The sequence below is a fragment of the Macrobrachium nipponense genome, chromosome 36 (genome assembly GCF_015104395.2).
Source record: "Macrobrachium nipponense isolate FS-2020 chromosome 36, ASM1510439v2, whole genome shotgun sequence".
Classification (NCBI taxonomy): Eukaryota; Metazoa; Arthropoda; class Malacostraca; order Decapoda; family Palaemonidae; genus Macrobrachium; species Macrobrachium nipponense.
The window spans coordinates 52,478,416-52,493,630 of NC_087220.1; the positions used below are offsets into that span (position 1 = coordinate 52,478,416).

General features: G+C 38.3%; 1 protein-coding gene across 3 annotated transcripts; it reads left to right on the top strand.

Moving 5' to 3' along the window:
- The first annotated feature begins 199 nt into the window (after positions 1–199).
- On the top strand, positions 200–13,981 carry LOC135203655 (minichromosome maintenance domain-containing protein 2-like). Of its 3 annotated transcripts, none has more exons than XM_064233510.1 (14): positions 200–330; positions 556–740; positions 1,774–2,150; positions 3,256–3,407; positions 8,330–8,452; positions 8,797–8,942; positions 9,308–9,461; positions 9,902–10,049; positions 10,392–10,641; positions 10,894–11,086; positions 11,593–11,746; positions 12,242–12,384; positions 12,843–13,029; positions 13,653–13,981. In XM_064233510.1, the coding sequence occupies exons 2-14, from the start codon at positions 572–574 to the stop codon at positions 13,740–13,742; spliced, it is 2,286 nt and encodes a 761-aa protein (XP_064089580.1). In that variant the 5' UTR covers positions 200–330; positions 556–571; the 3' UTR covers positions 13,743–13,981. The 3 variants fall into 3 exon arrangements, with proteins under 3 accessions (XP_064089580.1, XP_064089581.1, XP_064089582.1); XM_064233511.1 differs by having other exon boundaries at positions 222–330; positions 567–740; XM_064233512.1 differs by lacking the exon at positions 556–740 and having other exon boundaries at positions 225–330.
- Positions 13,982–15,215: the final 1,234 nt, after the last annotated feature.

Sequence of the window (15,215 nt, forward strand, 5' to 3'; positions counted from 1 at the left end):
TGTTAAAAGACGAGACATTCATGATCTAACCGGGACATCTCAGACATTATAAAGTATTGATTATTCATGAAATAATGAATATTTTGTGCTTTATTCATCAAATCTGAAGCATACATATCTTTCAATCTTTACTATATTCATCTGAACTTCATTTGATATCAATATCTTTCAAATTGTGGGACTTTACATAAAAATTTTACGCTCGTTGTACTTCGGCGCCAAATATAAATTTCGTCGTCAGTGGAGCCGAATACCGATGGTTTGACAGTTCGTAAGTTCTGCGATATTCCCGAAATTTGCGGGATATTCATATTGATATAAAGTGATAAGGTATGTATCAATAACTGATGTTATAACATATTGAAATTTGTCGAAATTTATTAAAATTGTTGCTTTATTACCATGCAAAGATTACTGTGTACAGGTACATCGTCGTTTCGGAAGAGTAGCTATTATAGCCTACCGAGAAAAATTGTTCTTTATAATGTATACGCATCATAACTCTTGTATATAATGTAAGAGTTACTTCCCCTATCTTCTCATTGTTATTTGAAGCTTGAACACAGCTAAAATGGAAACAGACAAAGACCGACGTAATGCCGCTTTGCGTTGGCTCGAGTACTCGGGTGGCCTCAGTCAGCTTCGTTCAGCAATGGTGGCCCGTGCGAAGCTGAATCCTCCACCGAAAGTTCTGAAAGTGCCAGTTCACGTGAACATTGGAAAGCTCAATGAGATTGACGGTAAGCCGAATTATCTCATTTTCTTTTTGTCCCGAGAATGACCTATTTTGTTTCGTTATAATGATTAGGTAAATAGGTGCACATAACATCGGCCTACAACATACACTTGTTTTACCAGTATACTTTAAACTTACAGAATATAAAAGATTTCTCTTAATTTAGTTATAGAAAATATTGGTTTCAGTAACTCCTGCAATTTCTACAAGGGATTTAGAGTTAACCCTTCTGTTTCATCCACTAGGCCTTGTAACGGGACGAAGGTACAAAATCTCATAGCAGAGCTTCCTGCTAAACAAAGCCATGAATTGAACTTATTATGGAATTTAGGCTAAAGGCCAAGCACTGGAGCCTACGAGGTCATTCATCGCTGAAACTGAAATTGATAGTAAAAATGTTTGAAAGGGGTAACACGAGGAAAACCCCTCAGTTGCACTATGAATCAGTTGCTATTGGAGTGTGGAAAGATGAAAGAGAGATATGAATGGAAGTACAGTAAAGTGAATGAAAGGACGTTGCAAAGAACCTTAAGTAATGCCTACAGTGCACCGCGTAAGGTACACTAACCCCAGCTATGACACTTGCACAGTACATAATTCTATACTACTCGGTATTGAAACCGTTGTAAGAAGGCCTGTTCAATGAATTTTCAACAGAGTCTTACAGGGGAGTTATATGACAAGGAAGCAAAAATGTTGTTAAACTAGAAACTAGAAGATGCAAAAATTAATGTGACGTTATAATGTAGGGTATTTATGAGCTCCATGTCCAATAACGTTGTTCAAAAAAAATAAGCAGATCGTGTTTTGCATTTATAAATGGACTTGTTCATTCAATTTTTCTTTGGTCAAGGAGGCGTTTTACATTAATAGCTTTATATAGTAGCCAAAATGGCAGGTGCATAACAAAACTATGGTGTATTTGAATAATCTCATATGATATATATATATATATATATATATATATATATATATATATATATATATATATATATATATATATATATATATATAATCTGATCCGACTTTTCCACCAGCTGACTTCGTCACGCTAGTCATGAGGAAGCCCAAGGAAGCACAGAGGATCTTCCAACAGGTGATCCACACTGCAGCAGTGGCCATATCCCTAGAACTGAAGCCCCAGCCCCTCAGTGACGTCACGATGTCCCAACTGACTACAGAACCTGACCACTGTCCACCATCTCAACTTACTTCCCTGCCAGATATGGACGATATAGCTTCTCTTTACTCTGACGGCGTTAAACTCTCTGGTACGCAGGCACCAACAAAGGACTCCGTAGTGAACTCTATCGACAAGGTTGATTTCGACTTGGCTCTAACTTCGCTAGAATTCGACTTGCCCATCGATACGGCCATAACGCAGGAGGCCGGTGAGATACTAACGATTTCACAGGTGAGGTGCTGGCTTTATTATTATTATTATTATTTTTTTTTTTTTTTTTGCTCTATCACAGTCCTCCAATTCGACTGGGTGGTATTTATAGTGTGGGGTTCCGGGTTTGCATCCTGCCTCGTTAGGAGTCCATCACGTTTTCTTACCATGTGTGCCGTTTCTAGGATCACACCTTCTTCCTGCATGAGTCCTGGAGCTACTTCAGCCTCTAGTTTTTCTAGATTCCTTTTCAGGGATCTTGGGATCGTGCCTAGTGCTCCTGTGATTATTATTTATTATTATTATTATTATTATTATTATTATTTTTATTATTATTATTATTATTATTATTATTATTATTATTATTATTTTTATTATTATTATTATTATTATTATTATTATTATTACTATTATTATGTTAAAGAGGATGGCAGCATCAGTGGAATTGATTTTATTTATGGTCTTTTCAATTCTTCTTAATTATGCTCTTCTCATCAGGGCTGATATTTGCTAATAGCTGGCCGATTTTCATACTCTGGTTAAGGAAATGTCTTAAAAAAATACCAATTTATTGATAAGATAACTAAAAGTGGAGGATGGTAGCCATAGAGTTTACAAATCTACGACGACTATACACCACTTTTAGTTATCTTATCAATAAATTAGTATTTTTATAAGACATTTCCTTAACCAGAGTATGAACATCGGCCGGCTATTAGCAGATATCAGCCCTGATGAGAAGAGAATAATAAGAAGAACTGAAAAGACCATATACAAAATCAATTCCACTGATGCTGCCATCCTCTTTAACAGAACAGGTTTTGAGAGAGGGTCTCCTACCTTCATATTATTATTATTATTATTATCATTATATTTAATTTATTATTATATATTATTCTTATTATTATTATTATTATATTTTATTTATTATTATTATTATTATTATATTGTATTATTGCGTGCATGAACCTTCTTTCACACGGTGGGGGGGGGTCGGGGTTTTTTTGCTTCTTCGATAGCTTCATGAAGTTTAGAATAATGTTAGTTATGTATCTCATTTAATGTGCAGTCCAGGATTACCTCTTTGAAAATTCCAAGGTTACCGTAAATTATTGTTAACTTGCAGATTCACGCACCCTTGAGAGTAGACGGAATCCCCTGGTTCCGGGAGTGGGTCGTAGGAGGAGTGACAGATCTACCACGAAGCACTGACGAAGACCCAGTCTTGGCCCTCGTCTCTGGGAGGGTCATGTCCCTCTCTCTGCCAAAGTCTTACACGTAAGTGCAATTTATCTACTCATCTCTACATCCTTATTTGATTCTAGTACATTCTTACGACAATGTTTGGAAAATAACGATAATATTATCAGTTAATTTTGAAGCTGTCTCTCCTGTTTCGAAATCAAAAGAAGTCCCCAAAATGTACTTCTGAAAGAGGACATTTCTCATCATTTTCCGCCAAAGGGATCTAGATTCCACGAGATGTGCTCCTAGTTTTTACGTGTGTGCCTATATATATATATATATATATATATATATATATATATATATTATATATATATATATATATATATATATACATATATACTGTTTAGGTCTTGATGCTGTTTTCCTGTTGGAATAGTGCCACGTAAGAACCGATAAGCCCTAGACTTCAGTAGGCGATCTAAGATGACCTAGGGCGTGGGCCGAATTTAATAAAAGAATGTATTTTCCATTATAATTGTTCTTTGCTACATCACAAATTGTTGCGTAAATTATGCTATCTTGGGCGATTGATGACGGGCTTTTGGGAATATTATTATTATTATTAGTTATTTTTTTTCTCTCTCTATTACAGTCTTCTAATTCGACTGGGTGGTTTTTACAGTGTGGGGTTCCGTGTTGCATCCTCCTCCTTAGGAGTCCATCACTTTTCTTACTATGTGCGCCGTTTCTAGGGATCACACTCTTCTGTATGAGTCCTGGAGCTACTTCAGCCTCTAGTTTTTCCAGATTCCTTTTCAGGGATCTTGGGATCGTGCCTAGTGCTCCTATGATTATGGGTACAATATCCACTGGCATATCCCATATCCTTCTTATTTCTATTTTCAGGTCTTGATACTTATCCATTTTTTCCCTCTCTTTCTCTTCAACTCTGGTGTCCCATGGTATTGCGACATCAATGAGTGATACTTGCTTCTTGATTTTGTCAATCAACGTCACGTCTGGTCTATTTGCACGTATCACCCAATCTGTCCTGATACCATAGTCCCAGAGGATCTTTGCCTGATCGTTTTCTATCGCTCCTCCAGGTTGGTGTTCGTACCACTTATTACTGCAAGGTAGCTGGTGTTTCTTGCACAGGCTCCAGTGGAGGGCTTTTGCTACTGAATCATGCCTCTTTTTGTACTGGTTCTGTGCAATTGCCGGGCATTCGCTTGCTATGTGGTTTATGGTTTCATTTTTTCGTATTGTAGCTTCCCCCACATAACATATGGGAGGAGATGTTATTTCCATCTATCGTTCTTTGAACATATCTGGTTCTTAGGGCCTGATCTTGTGCCGCTGTTATCGTTCCTTCAGTTTCCTTCTTGAGCTCTCCCCTCAGTTCCCATTGCCACGTGTCATCGCTGGTTAGTTCTTTAGTCTGTCTCATGTATTGTCCGTGCATTGGTTTGTTATGCCATTCCTCTGTTCTGCTTGTCTTTCTCCTGTCTCTGTATATTTCTGGGTCTTCGTCTACTTTTATTAGTCCTTCTTCCCATGCACTCTTGAGCCACTCGTCTTCACTGGTCTTCATATATTGCCCCAGTTTTCTGTTCTCGATGTTGACGCAGTCCTCTATACTTAGTATTCCCCTCCCTCCTTCCTTTCGTGTTATGTATAGTCTGTCCGTATTTGCTCTTGGGTGTAGTGCTTTGTGTATTGTCATATGTTTCCTCGTTTTCTGGTCTATGCTGTGAAGTTCTGCCTTCGTCCATTCCACTATTCCTGCGCTGTATCTGATTACTGGCACTGCCCATGTTTTATGGCTTTTATCATATTTCTGGCGTTGAGTTTTGACTTGAGTATCGCCTTCAGTCTCTGCATATATTCTTTCTTGATCGTGTCCTTCATCTCTTGATGTTTTATATCCCCTCCTTCCATTATTCCCAGGTATTTGTATCCCGTCTCATCTATGTGTTTGATGTTGTTCCCATCTGGTAGCTTTATCCCCTCAGTCCTTGTTACTTTGCCCTTTTGTATGTTGACTAAGGCACATTTTTCTATTCCAAACTCCATCCTGATGTCCCCAGATACAATCCTTACAGTCTGGATTAGGGTATCTATTTCCTTGATGTTCTTACCATACAGCTTGATGTCGTCCATGAACATCAGATGGTTAATTCTGTTGCCTCTTTTCTTGAGTTGGTACCCAGCATCCATCTTCTGCAGCACTTTTGTCATAGGAATCATGACTACTACGAAGAGTAGTGGGGACAGTGAGTCGCCCTGGAAGATCCCTCTCCTGATATTAACCTTTGCTAGTCTTATTCCAGAGCTTGTAAGTATTGTATTCTAGTTGCGCATTGTATTTTTGAGGAAGCTGTTGGTGTTTTCCTCTGCCCCATATATTTTCAGGCATTCTATTAGCCATGTGTGTGGTATTATGTCGAAGGCTTTCTTATAGTCTATCCATGCCATGCTTAGGTTGGTTTTCTTCTCATACTGTTCTTCATTACCATTTTGTCTATCAGGAGCTGGTCTTTTGTGCCCCTACACTTCCTTCTGCAGCCTTTCTGTTGGTGGGGGATGGTGTTTGTATCCTCTAGGTAGTTGTATAGCCTTTCGCTGATGATACCTGTTAGTAACTTCCACATTATTGGTAGGCAGGTGATAGGCCTGTAGTTACTGGCTATATTTCCCTTACTCTTGTCTTTCTGGACTAAGGATGTTCTTCCTGTGGTCATCCATTAGGGCGCATGGTGATTTGTGATACAATGCTGGAGTTGTTCTGCTATTCATGGGTGTAGGGCCTTGAAGTTTTTGAGCCAGTATCCATGGACTTCATCGGGACCTGGGGCTTTCCAGTTGGGCATTTTCTTTACTTGGTTTCTGACTGTGTCTGTCGTGAAGTCTGTGAATCTTTGTTTTATTCTCCCTATTTCTTCAGCCTTGACTACCTGGAGCCATGTTGCATGTTTGTTGTGTGATACCGGATTGCTCCATATGTTTTCCCAGAGTCTCTTACTTGGTTCGGCTTCAGGAATTTCTGGGTGGTTGTCTTCCCCTCTTAGTTGGCTGTATAGTCTTTTCTGGTTGGTTCCGAATAGTTTGTTCTGTTGGTATCCCTAATTCCTGTTCATGTATCGTTGGATCTTATGTGCTTTGGCCTTAAGCCTCTGTTTTACATCTTCTATTGTATTGTTTAGTCCCTTCTCGTGTACTTTGTATTTCTCGTTGAGTTCCTCCCTTGTTTTCTTGCTTCTTAGCCTTTTTTCTGCCATCTCTTTCAGTTTATTTAAGTCAGATCTCATCACCATGATTTGCTTTTCCAGGCGCCTTTTCCAAGGCGGTTGCTGTTTTGGTTTCTGTTGAGTTGGTTGTGCTGGTGGTGCTGGTGTTCGTATCTCCATCAGTTCTGCTACTAATCTTGCTCCTGCATATGTCAAGTTATTTGTTTCTGTGATATTGGTGGTGTGTATTAGTCTCATTATTTCATTGACCTCACTTGTTTTCTCCCTTAATTTCTTGGTGTTGTAGGCTTTCATGGAGGGGATCTTTGTTCTCTCTGTATCTGGCTTCATCCATTGTCTGATCTTTTCTACCCATTCCGTCCTGTCTGTTACTCCTTCGGTGTTTCTTTGTATGTCGTTGTTTGATACCTCATCATCCCTGTCGTCTTCTGTGGCATCGTCTCTCAGTTCGTCTTCTTGTAATTCGTTGCCGTGTGTCATTTCCCTTTCCAATTCCTCTCTTTCTGTTGGGGAGAGCCATTTCTTTTTCTTTATGTTCCTTACTTGGTCTGCCAGTCACTGCTCTGTTTGGGGGGTGTTATTCCTCTCATTCCAGATGTTGACCAACCTTCTTCTATATCCTCTCTCCGTCGGGTTGCGTCTGATGTAGCATCTCCATATTTCCTTATTTTCTTCTCTTGTCCATTTCTGCCTCTGGTTTGCTTCTGTAGCTCCAGTCTCTGGTTGTTGGTTACTGTCGTTGTGGTGGTCAGTTGCTGGATGACGACTTCCAAGAACCTGACCGTCTTCCCCTTCAATTGGGCTGAATACCTGGTTGCCGGACGAAGCTCCTCTGTTGCCAGAGGTTCCATTTACGTTTGTTGTCGTTTAATCCTTCATTTCTTTCCATCATTGCTGAGTTTTGCTATTTAACCCATAGCTGGACCCTACCCCATCAGGAATAGGTACTCATTTACAGCTGAGTAGACTGAGGAAATTATGGTAAAGATCCTTTCCCAAGGAATCAACGTCGAGGAGAGCGGTCACCCATCCAACGACTGACCAGCCCTAATGTTGCTTAACCAGTCAATTGACGGCCTAACCCACTCTGCCACGGCGCCACATATTATTATTATTATTATTATTATTATTATTATTATTATTATTATTATTATTATTGTTGTTGTTGTTGTTGTTGTTGTTGTTGTTGTTGTTGTTGTTGTTGTTGTTGTTGTTGTTGTTGTTATCAAAGCAAATGTCTTACATGAAATGTATGTAAATCGTTTGAGTCGCGATGACTCACGTGTGAACGAACTCCATTTTTGACGAATGACTTCTTATATATGAGAAGTCCACAGGAGAGACTAGTGTAGTTCTCACGATCTGCAGATTCGATATCAGGAAATATGAGTGCTAGAATTTCTCGTCTGTGTTTAGCCAGCTGACATGTCCCAAGAACGACATCTTATCTTTTGTAATGAAAAAAGATGGATAGAGGAGTTCAGGCACAAGAAACTTGAGTATTTGGTGACCTAGCCTGATAGATTCATACAGATTTATAGGACAGCTAATGGCAAGATAAGGCATTTCGGAATCAATGTGATGTATAAAGTATTTAAAAGGAGATGTGGATACAGCAATTAGTAATTGACTTAATTGTCAACTATTTATTTAATATATGGCCATACATCCATTTCTCTTTATTTACTATGATACCCAAGAAAAGTGACTTTCCAAGCCTCGACAGTAATTTTTTGTTTATTACGAATCCATTTTTTCCAGTGTCTGGGCTCGTTATCTTTGTACCAGTGAAGGGTGTGTCGGTATGGCCAGAGATCTTCATATTAGAGTGTTTGCCGTTGCAGGCCAAGATGCTGATGATATGCACCATAAGCCACGCTGCAGGTCGGTTTTTCTAGGTCCCTTGCTGTTTTCTGGTTAGAATATTTATTTCATTCTTCATTTAAAGAAAATGGCTTTTGATAGGTAATGTAAAATGTATACTATAGATAATGTAAACGCAAATAGATAATACATGCATATAGCACAAAACACCATTTATTCTTGCTTAGTAAGTAGAAAAACTCTCATATACTATGCGGTATAGAAAAACAACGTACACTCACTTGCTCACTCCATCATCACTCAGGCCTCACTGGGACTCACTACCGCTCACATCAAATCCCCCATTTATTTCAAATCAAAAGAAGTAATATCATATTTTCTTTATATTCCACATTTTTTTTTAGGGTTTGTTGCTCTGAGCTGGAGGAGGATCCATCATCCCATGAACTAGGCGAGAAATCTTTCATCTTTTTACTTCCTGACTCTCAGAGTAGTGCCCTTACCAGAGAGGTTTACATGAGGGCACAGTTGTTGAAGATCACCCTTCGAGGTAAGATGGAAATGGAAAGTTTATTTCGTGGTAAACAATGTTCGTATTTTTCTTAATTTGGTTTATTTGACCCTTCCGGTTATTTAGTTATTTGATCATAAATTGTTTGTTAATATGCAAGTTTTTCACAGAATACTCAATGAGGTAATTCTTTTATTTATTTATCTATTTTATAAATAATTACTCATTCATTTTTAATCAAGTCATATTTCTATTCATTCATTAGTTTATTCTCATTTGTTTGTTAATAGATAGATAAATAGTTAGTTATTAATTTTACAAAAAAGGCCTGCTTCGTCCCCAATAACTCGGTGGTGATCATATGCCTTATCCTAAAACCCAATGCTTCTTCTCTACTTTACAAGACGAGATGTTGGCCAACCTAGCGCCAGGCCAGAGGATGCAGGCAACTGTGATGATAGTGCCGAAGAAATGCAACGAGTTCCCGTGCCTCGAAGGAATTCTGGTACATCCTCCTGCCCCTCTGAGGCCTCCTTCCTCCTTACCTCCTCTGTTCAGGTGAGTGCCACAGGACCTACCTCTGTGAGGAAAAGTTAGCTGCTATGCTTTTAAGAGAATCATTGATGGTACTTACATATTGATGACTGTGTATTCGTACATGTTCTTCTGCATATTATTTTCTGATCTTTATCTTTATCTTAATTTTAATGAATCAGGTTATCACCATTTTGTCGTCACTAATCAACTACCTAAGCGCCTCAGTGTCGTGGTCGGTATGGTCTTGACCTGCCACCCCGGTGGCCGCGAGTTCGATTCTCGGGCATTCCACTGAGGGGTCAGAGATGTGTCTTTCTGGTGTTGGAAGGTCACTCTCGACGTGGTTCGGAAGTCACGTAAAGCCGTCGGTCCCGTTGCTGAATAACCACTGTTTCCATGCAACTGAAAGTAACATACCAACAAACAAACAAACACTAATCAACTAATCATCTTACCAATAGGCAACTGGTGAGAGACAGGCAGTCATCACCATGGTCTCTGGTTCTGACGCTGGCATATATGTTTGGCACTGCAGTTGTTCCAGCGGGGACCTTCCATACTCTGAAGTTGGCACTGCTCCTGTCATTAGCGTCATGCTCTTCACAGAAGGTTGGTAGTGGTTTTCTATATGGATAAATTGCAAGAGCATGCTTTAAGATATTAAGTTTTATTACCGTCTTTTTTTTAATAAATAATGTTGGCGTTGATTTTCAATACACAATCCTCTTAATTGCACATGGAATTTGAATGCCCTGGAAAATCAATGTTATATTTTAGTTTAATATCATTTTTCATGGTGTATATCTTTTATTTTGCTTCTGGAAAGCATTTGAAGCCCACTGTTTTCTATAGTATGTTTTTATGTATGTAGCCTACTATGCTACTGTACTATATATATATATATATATATATATATATATATATATATATATATATATATATTGTCCTTAGGCTGGACTCGCAGTCTTAGCCGTAGGAAGCAACACCACGCTGGTTCTACGGCTTCTTTGGTATGGAGCCAAATTCGCCTCACACTCCGTGACTCACTCGTCCTTGGACGACGTCACGGCATCATTCAGCAAGGACCACGAAGGGAAGATCTGGGTGCAGGGAGGATCCTTACTTCTCGCCCACGGCGGTGTGTGCGTTCTCGGAGACTTCTCCAAATTCAAGAAAGACGCCAGGCGTTCTGTTTGTAATAGTAAGTGAAGAGTTGGGTTATAAAAATAATAAATAAAAAGTTTTCGATGATTTACAGATGAAGATGGCTAGTTCAACCAAGGGACAGGAAGCAATTTAGAGTATCTTAGGGCAATACCAACTGGAATTAACGATTTTGATTTGGCCCAGAGTATTCTTTTCAAATGAATTTATTGTCACTATACTCTGCAGACATTTCAATTAATTGAATCTACGTTGAACACACAACGCTCATCTTCCAACTGCTTCACAGCTCTGGAAAGTGGCATGGTACTGGTGGAGGCAGCTCCTCGTCTACGGTCCCAAACCCCCATCCTAAAGTACCCTCTTCGAGCAGCCGCATGGGCATGCTACGACCCTGCTCACCACAAGGGCAGAACTTCGACCGAAATGGAGGACATGTTCCTCCGTGTGCCACTCGGAGACCTAACGAAATCTATTTCAGAGTAAGTGCAGGGAGTCTGTTCAAATTTTCTAATCGAGCTCACAGAAAATGAGATATATATATATATATATATATATTATACATCTTATATATATTATATATTATATATCTATATATATATTTTTTATTAATTATAATATATATATTACATTTATGTACATCAATATTTTTTTTTAGTTTTAAGTAAATCAAAGGTATCATTATGTATTGTATAAGATTTGTACATAGTATATAACTGCGTTGTCCTTGCCAGAAATACTTGAATTCAGCTGAACATGGAACTATTGAAAAAAATGTCAATGTAACATTGTAGTTTTTCTTTATCGCATCTGGCTTCACTTGAATTATTGGTTATATCTATATATATATATATATATATATATATATATATATATATATATATATATATTGTGTGTGTGTGATTTGCCCCCTCTTGTAGTATATGCTGCGGCCGCCCATGCGTAGCAGTAATAGTCTACATTTCATCATTATTGTTAAATCTTCCAGTGTATTTGGACTGGTAATATACACAGAGACACCTGGTGGCGAGTGTGAGTCCAAGGCTGAGGAAGAGATAACACTTCACTCGCTGCTGAACGCCATTACGAATCCAATGGAGTCTCAGGCGTCAACTTTATTGCGACCAGAGGATCTGAAAGAGGCAATCTCTCTCTCTCTCTCTCTCTCTCTCCTCTCTCTCTCTCTCTCTCTCTCTCTCTCGTTATTCAAGTTGCTACTTCACGACTGACTGTTTCACTTTCTTTTAAATGGAGTTTGTAGCTTATGATAATTATGAAAATCAATGATAACTCATTCAAAAGTTGTATAACTTTGTTTCCGTATAATTAGTTTAAAAAAGTACTAAATCAATTTTATGATACAGATAAACGATTAAGTCACCCGTGTTCTTCTGTACATAGTAGATATTGAGATTTCATAAATATTCGGACTATAAAATGTTCAGAATTTCAAGTAGGAGAACTGCACGTGGTTTTTTTTGCATATACATACATACCATACATATATATATATATATATATATAATAATATATATATATTATATATATATATCTATATATATATATATATATATATATATCCACAACCAAAGATGATTTCTCTCTTCCATACATTAAAATGCTTTTCTGTCCAACAGTACCTGGCTATGGCTCGTAGCCTAGAGACTGTGTTCAGCGCAGGAGCAGAGAAACTGATTCGAGGGTATTATGTGGCAGCTAGGAGATTACGAGGCGACTGTGTCCAGGGGTCAGCCGTGCCCGTCACCGCCATACATACTTTGTGAGTAGTATACTCTTCGGAGTTGAGGCCCCCATACACTGAACGATTGTCTGTATCGTTCGCAAAAACAGAATATGGGCTTGTCTGAATGCCAAAGTGGGGAGAGCTTAGTGTCTGAACGATTTCAACGGGAATCTGTCACGACCAGGTTGCTGGCTTGCGACTGAAGTCTGTCATACTCATACACAGATCGTTCAATGTATGGGTTTGTCTGCCGATATAACGCTATCGCGCGCGTCTCTTCTAGAGATGATGTCATGTCTTCTCCAGACAAAATCTTTGTTCAGACTGAAATCAGTGCGGAGAGCGTTCATACTGTATGAATAGTGTGGGTCGATAACGACAATCGTTCAGTGTATGGGGGCCTTTAGATGTGTCATATTAGATATTTTATGCCTTCAAAAAGACTTCCGCGTCAATATTAACCAACCAGTAAATTCATTTTCTCATGTTCGCAGAGCGCAGGCAGCCGCAAGCCACGCCCGCCTGGCCCTCAGGAGCACAGTCGAAACTTGGGACGCCGTTGCAGCCATCCTATTATGCGAGGAAGGACTAGCTGCCCATTTCGGTTACTCCCTTCTGCAGGTACCTCCTACGCCTCACCTCTCCGCCAACACCGACCTTCATATCTTGGTCGGTAGGAAGGTAAGGTGGATGATTCATGGGAAATGTACCTATGAGATGGGCAAAGAAAATGTTTCGATAATCCGTTCATTTTACCGAGATAGCTTTGTCGCGCCCACCATAGTGATAGATTGTTTAATAGTTTGCATGTGATAACTTAGACATGAAGCTTATACAGTTGTTTAAATATCTATTATTCACTCATTTCTCTATCCATCAATCTATCTATCTATATCCATCTGTTCATCTATGCACTTAAGATTCTTCTGTGGCAGGCTCAATTTACCCACATAACACAGTGTTGTACATTGTATTGATAACTTTAAAGTCATTGTTTACTTATCCACTTTGGGTCGCAGGTTCGGATATAATGTCATCTTTCAAAAGAAATTGTGGAATGTTAAGAGTGACGAAAGATACTTAAAAATGGCATAAATATAAATCCTTGTATATAACAGTTAATTGGCTCTCTCAAAAAATAACTTCGAAACAGAAAATTCAAATGAGCAAAAAGATGACATGTTGAAATGAAATAAAACAAAGCAATGGAAATGTGAGTGTATGGCAAAAACTTAATTTCAGTTGTTTTTGATATTCCATTTTGAAGGTTTCAATAACATTATTTTGAATTCCTTCCCTTTTAGAACGACGAAAGGATGGCAAACTTCCAGAGGCAACTGGAGAACTTCATTGCAATGCATACTGGGGACATTCCATCAACTCTGACAACATGATTTTGGTCTACTGAAGAACTTCTGTCTTTGTCGAACGGAAAGATGTGTTACAGAAGAGAGTCTGATCTCTTCCTCCCTCTCTCTCTTGTAAAAGTAGTTATGTATGAATGTGCAGATGTTAGCAATTGTCTTTTAGTTTTGCATTCAAAGGAATTATGAATTGCTATTTTAGCAAAATTTTTGTCAGTAAATTTGACTATTGAATATTCTTGTAGGAAAAAGACTGTTACTATTAATATTTCATGATATATATATATATATATATATATATATATATATATATATATATATATATATATATATATATATATATACAAACAGCGGTGGCCACAGCCAGATATACACTAATGAGGAGAAGGACATAAAGACTTGCTAAAAGGGTCAATTTATTCCCGACGTTTCGTAATGTCTTCATTACATTTTCGAGTGCTGTACAAAATAGATAACATAAAATAAATTATACAATTTATTTTATGTTATCTAATAAAGCTAAGAATTAGAACTTTAAAGATAAAAGTTGCACAATGGTTACAAACTTAAAATATTAAAAAGACTAAAAGGACACTTTTAAAATACACAAAACGTAAAATAAATAGGAGAAAGAAGAAATTAAAAAACCACATTCAAAAGTTAAGTAAAACTGGACCAACCTATTCAGCGGCAATGTCAAGGCTGGAGATAGAAGGAATTAAGAAACTAAGAGAGGTGCAGTGTGCCAGCAGAGGTTTGGCTGTTCAACAAGGGGACGAGTCGTTTGATCATTAACGATTCTAAGATTGTCAATTCGTGGCTGTTGGAAGCTCGTCCTACAACTGTAAAGTCCTTATTTTCAATAGAGGTTTTACATACTCTAGAATGATTTCTAATATTAGAAAACTCTGGGTTTGCAATTTTGCTGCCTGTCCTATAACTTACTCCACGATGTGAATCTATGTGTACCTTCAGAAGCCTCCTGGTGGATCCAATATAAGTTCCTAAATTACATTTAGGACAATTATAGCTGTACACACACCCGGAGGACATTTAAGGGCACAAACGATCTTTAAAGTTGAATAATGACCCAATAGTAACAGGATTAAGGTCCATTTGATTCCCACTAATCCTGTTACTATTGGGTCATTATTCAACTTTAAAGATCGTTTGTGCCCTTAAATGTCCTCCGGGTGTGTGTACAGCTATAATTGTCCTAAATGTAATTTAGGAACTTATATTGGATCCACCAGGAGGCTTCTGACGGTACGCATAGATTCACATCGTGGAGTAAGTTATAGGACAGGCAGCAAAATTGCAAACCCAGAGTTTTCTAATATTAGAAATCATTCTAGAGTATGTAAAACCTCTATTGAAAATAAGGACTTTACAGTTGTAGGACGAGCTTCCAACAGCCACAATTTGACAATCTTAGAATCGTTAATGATCAAACGACTCGTCCCCTTGTTGAACACACTGCACCTCTCTTAATTTCTACCTTTT

Bases quoted from the DNA above. Each gene is read 5' to 3' on its own strand.
- LOC135203655 (XM_064233510.1), top strand. From the start codon at position 572: ATGGAAACAGACAAAGACCGACGTAATGCCGCTTTGCGTTGGCTCGAG. The intron at 9,462-9,901 runs GTGAGTGCCACA...TCTTACCAATAG, and splicing joins TCCTTACCTCCTCTGTTCAG to GCAACTGGTGAGAGACAGGC. The intron at 10,642-10,893 runs GTAAGTGAAGAG...ACTGCTTCACAG, and splicing joins CAGGCGTTCTGTTTGTAATA to CTCTGGAAAGTGGCATGGTA.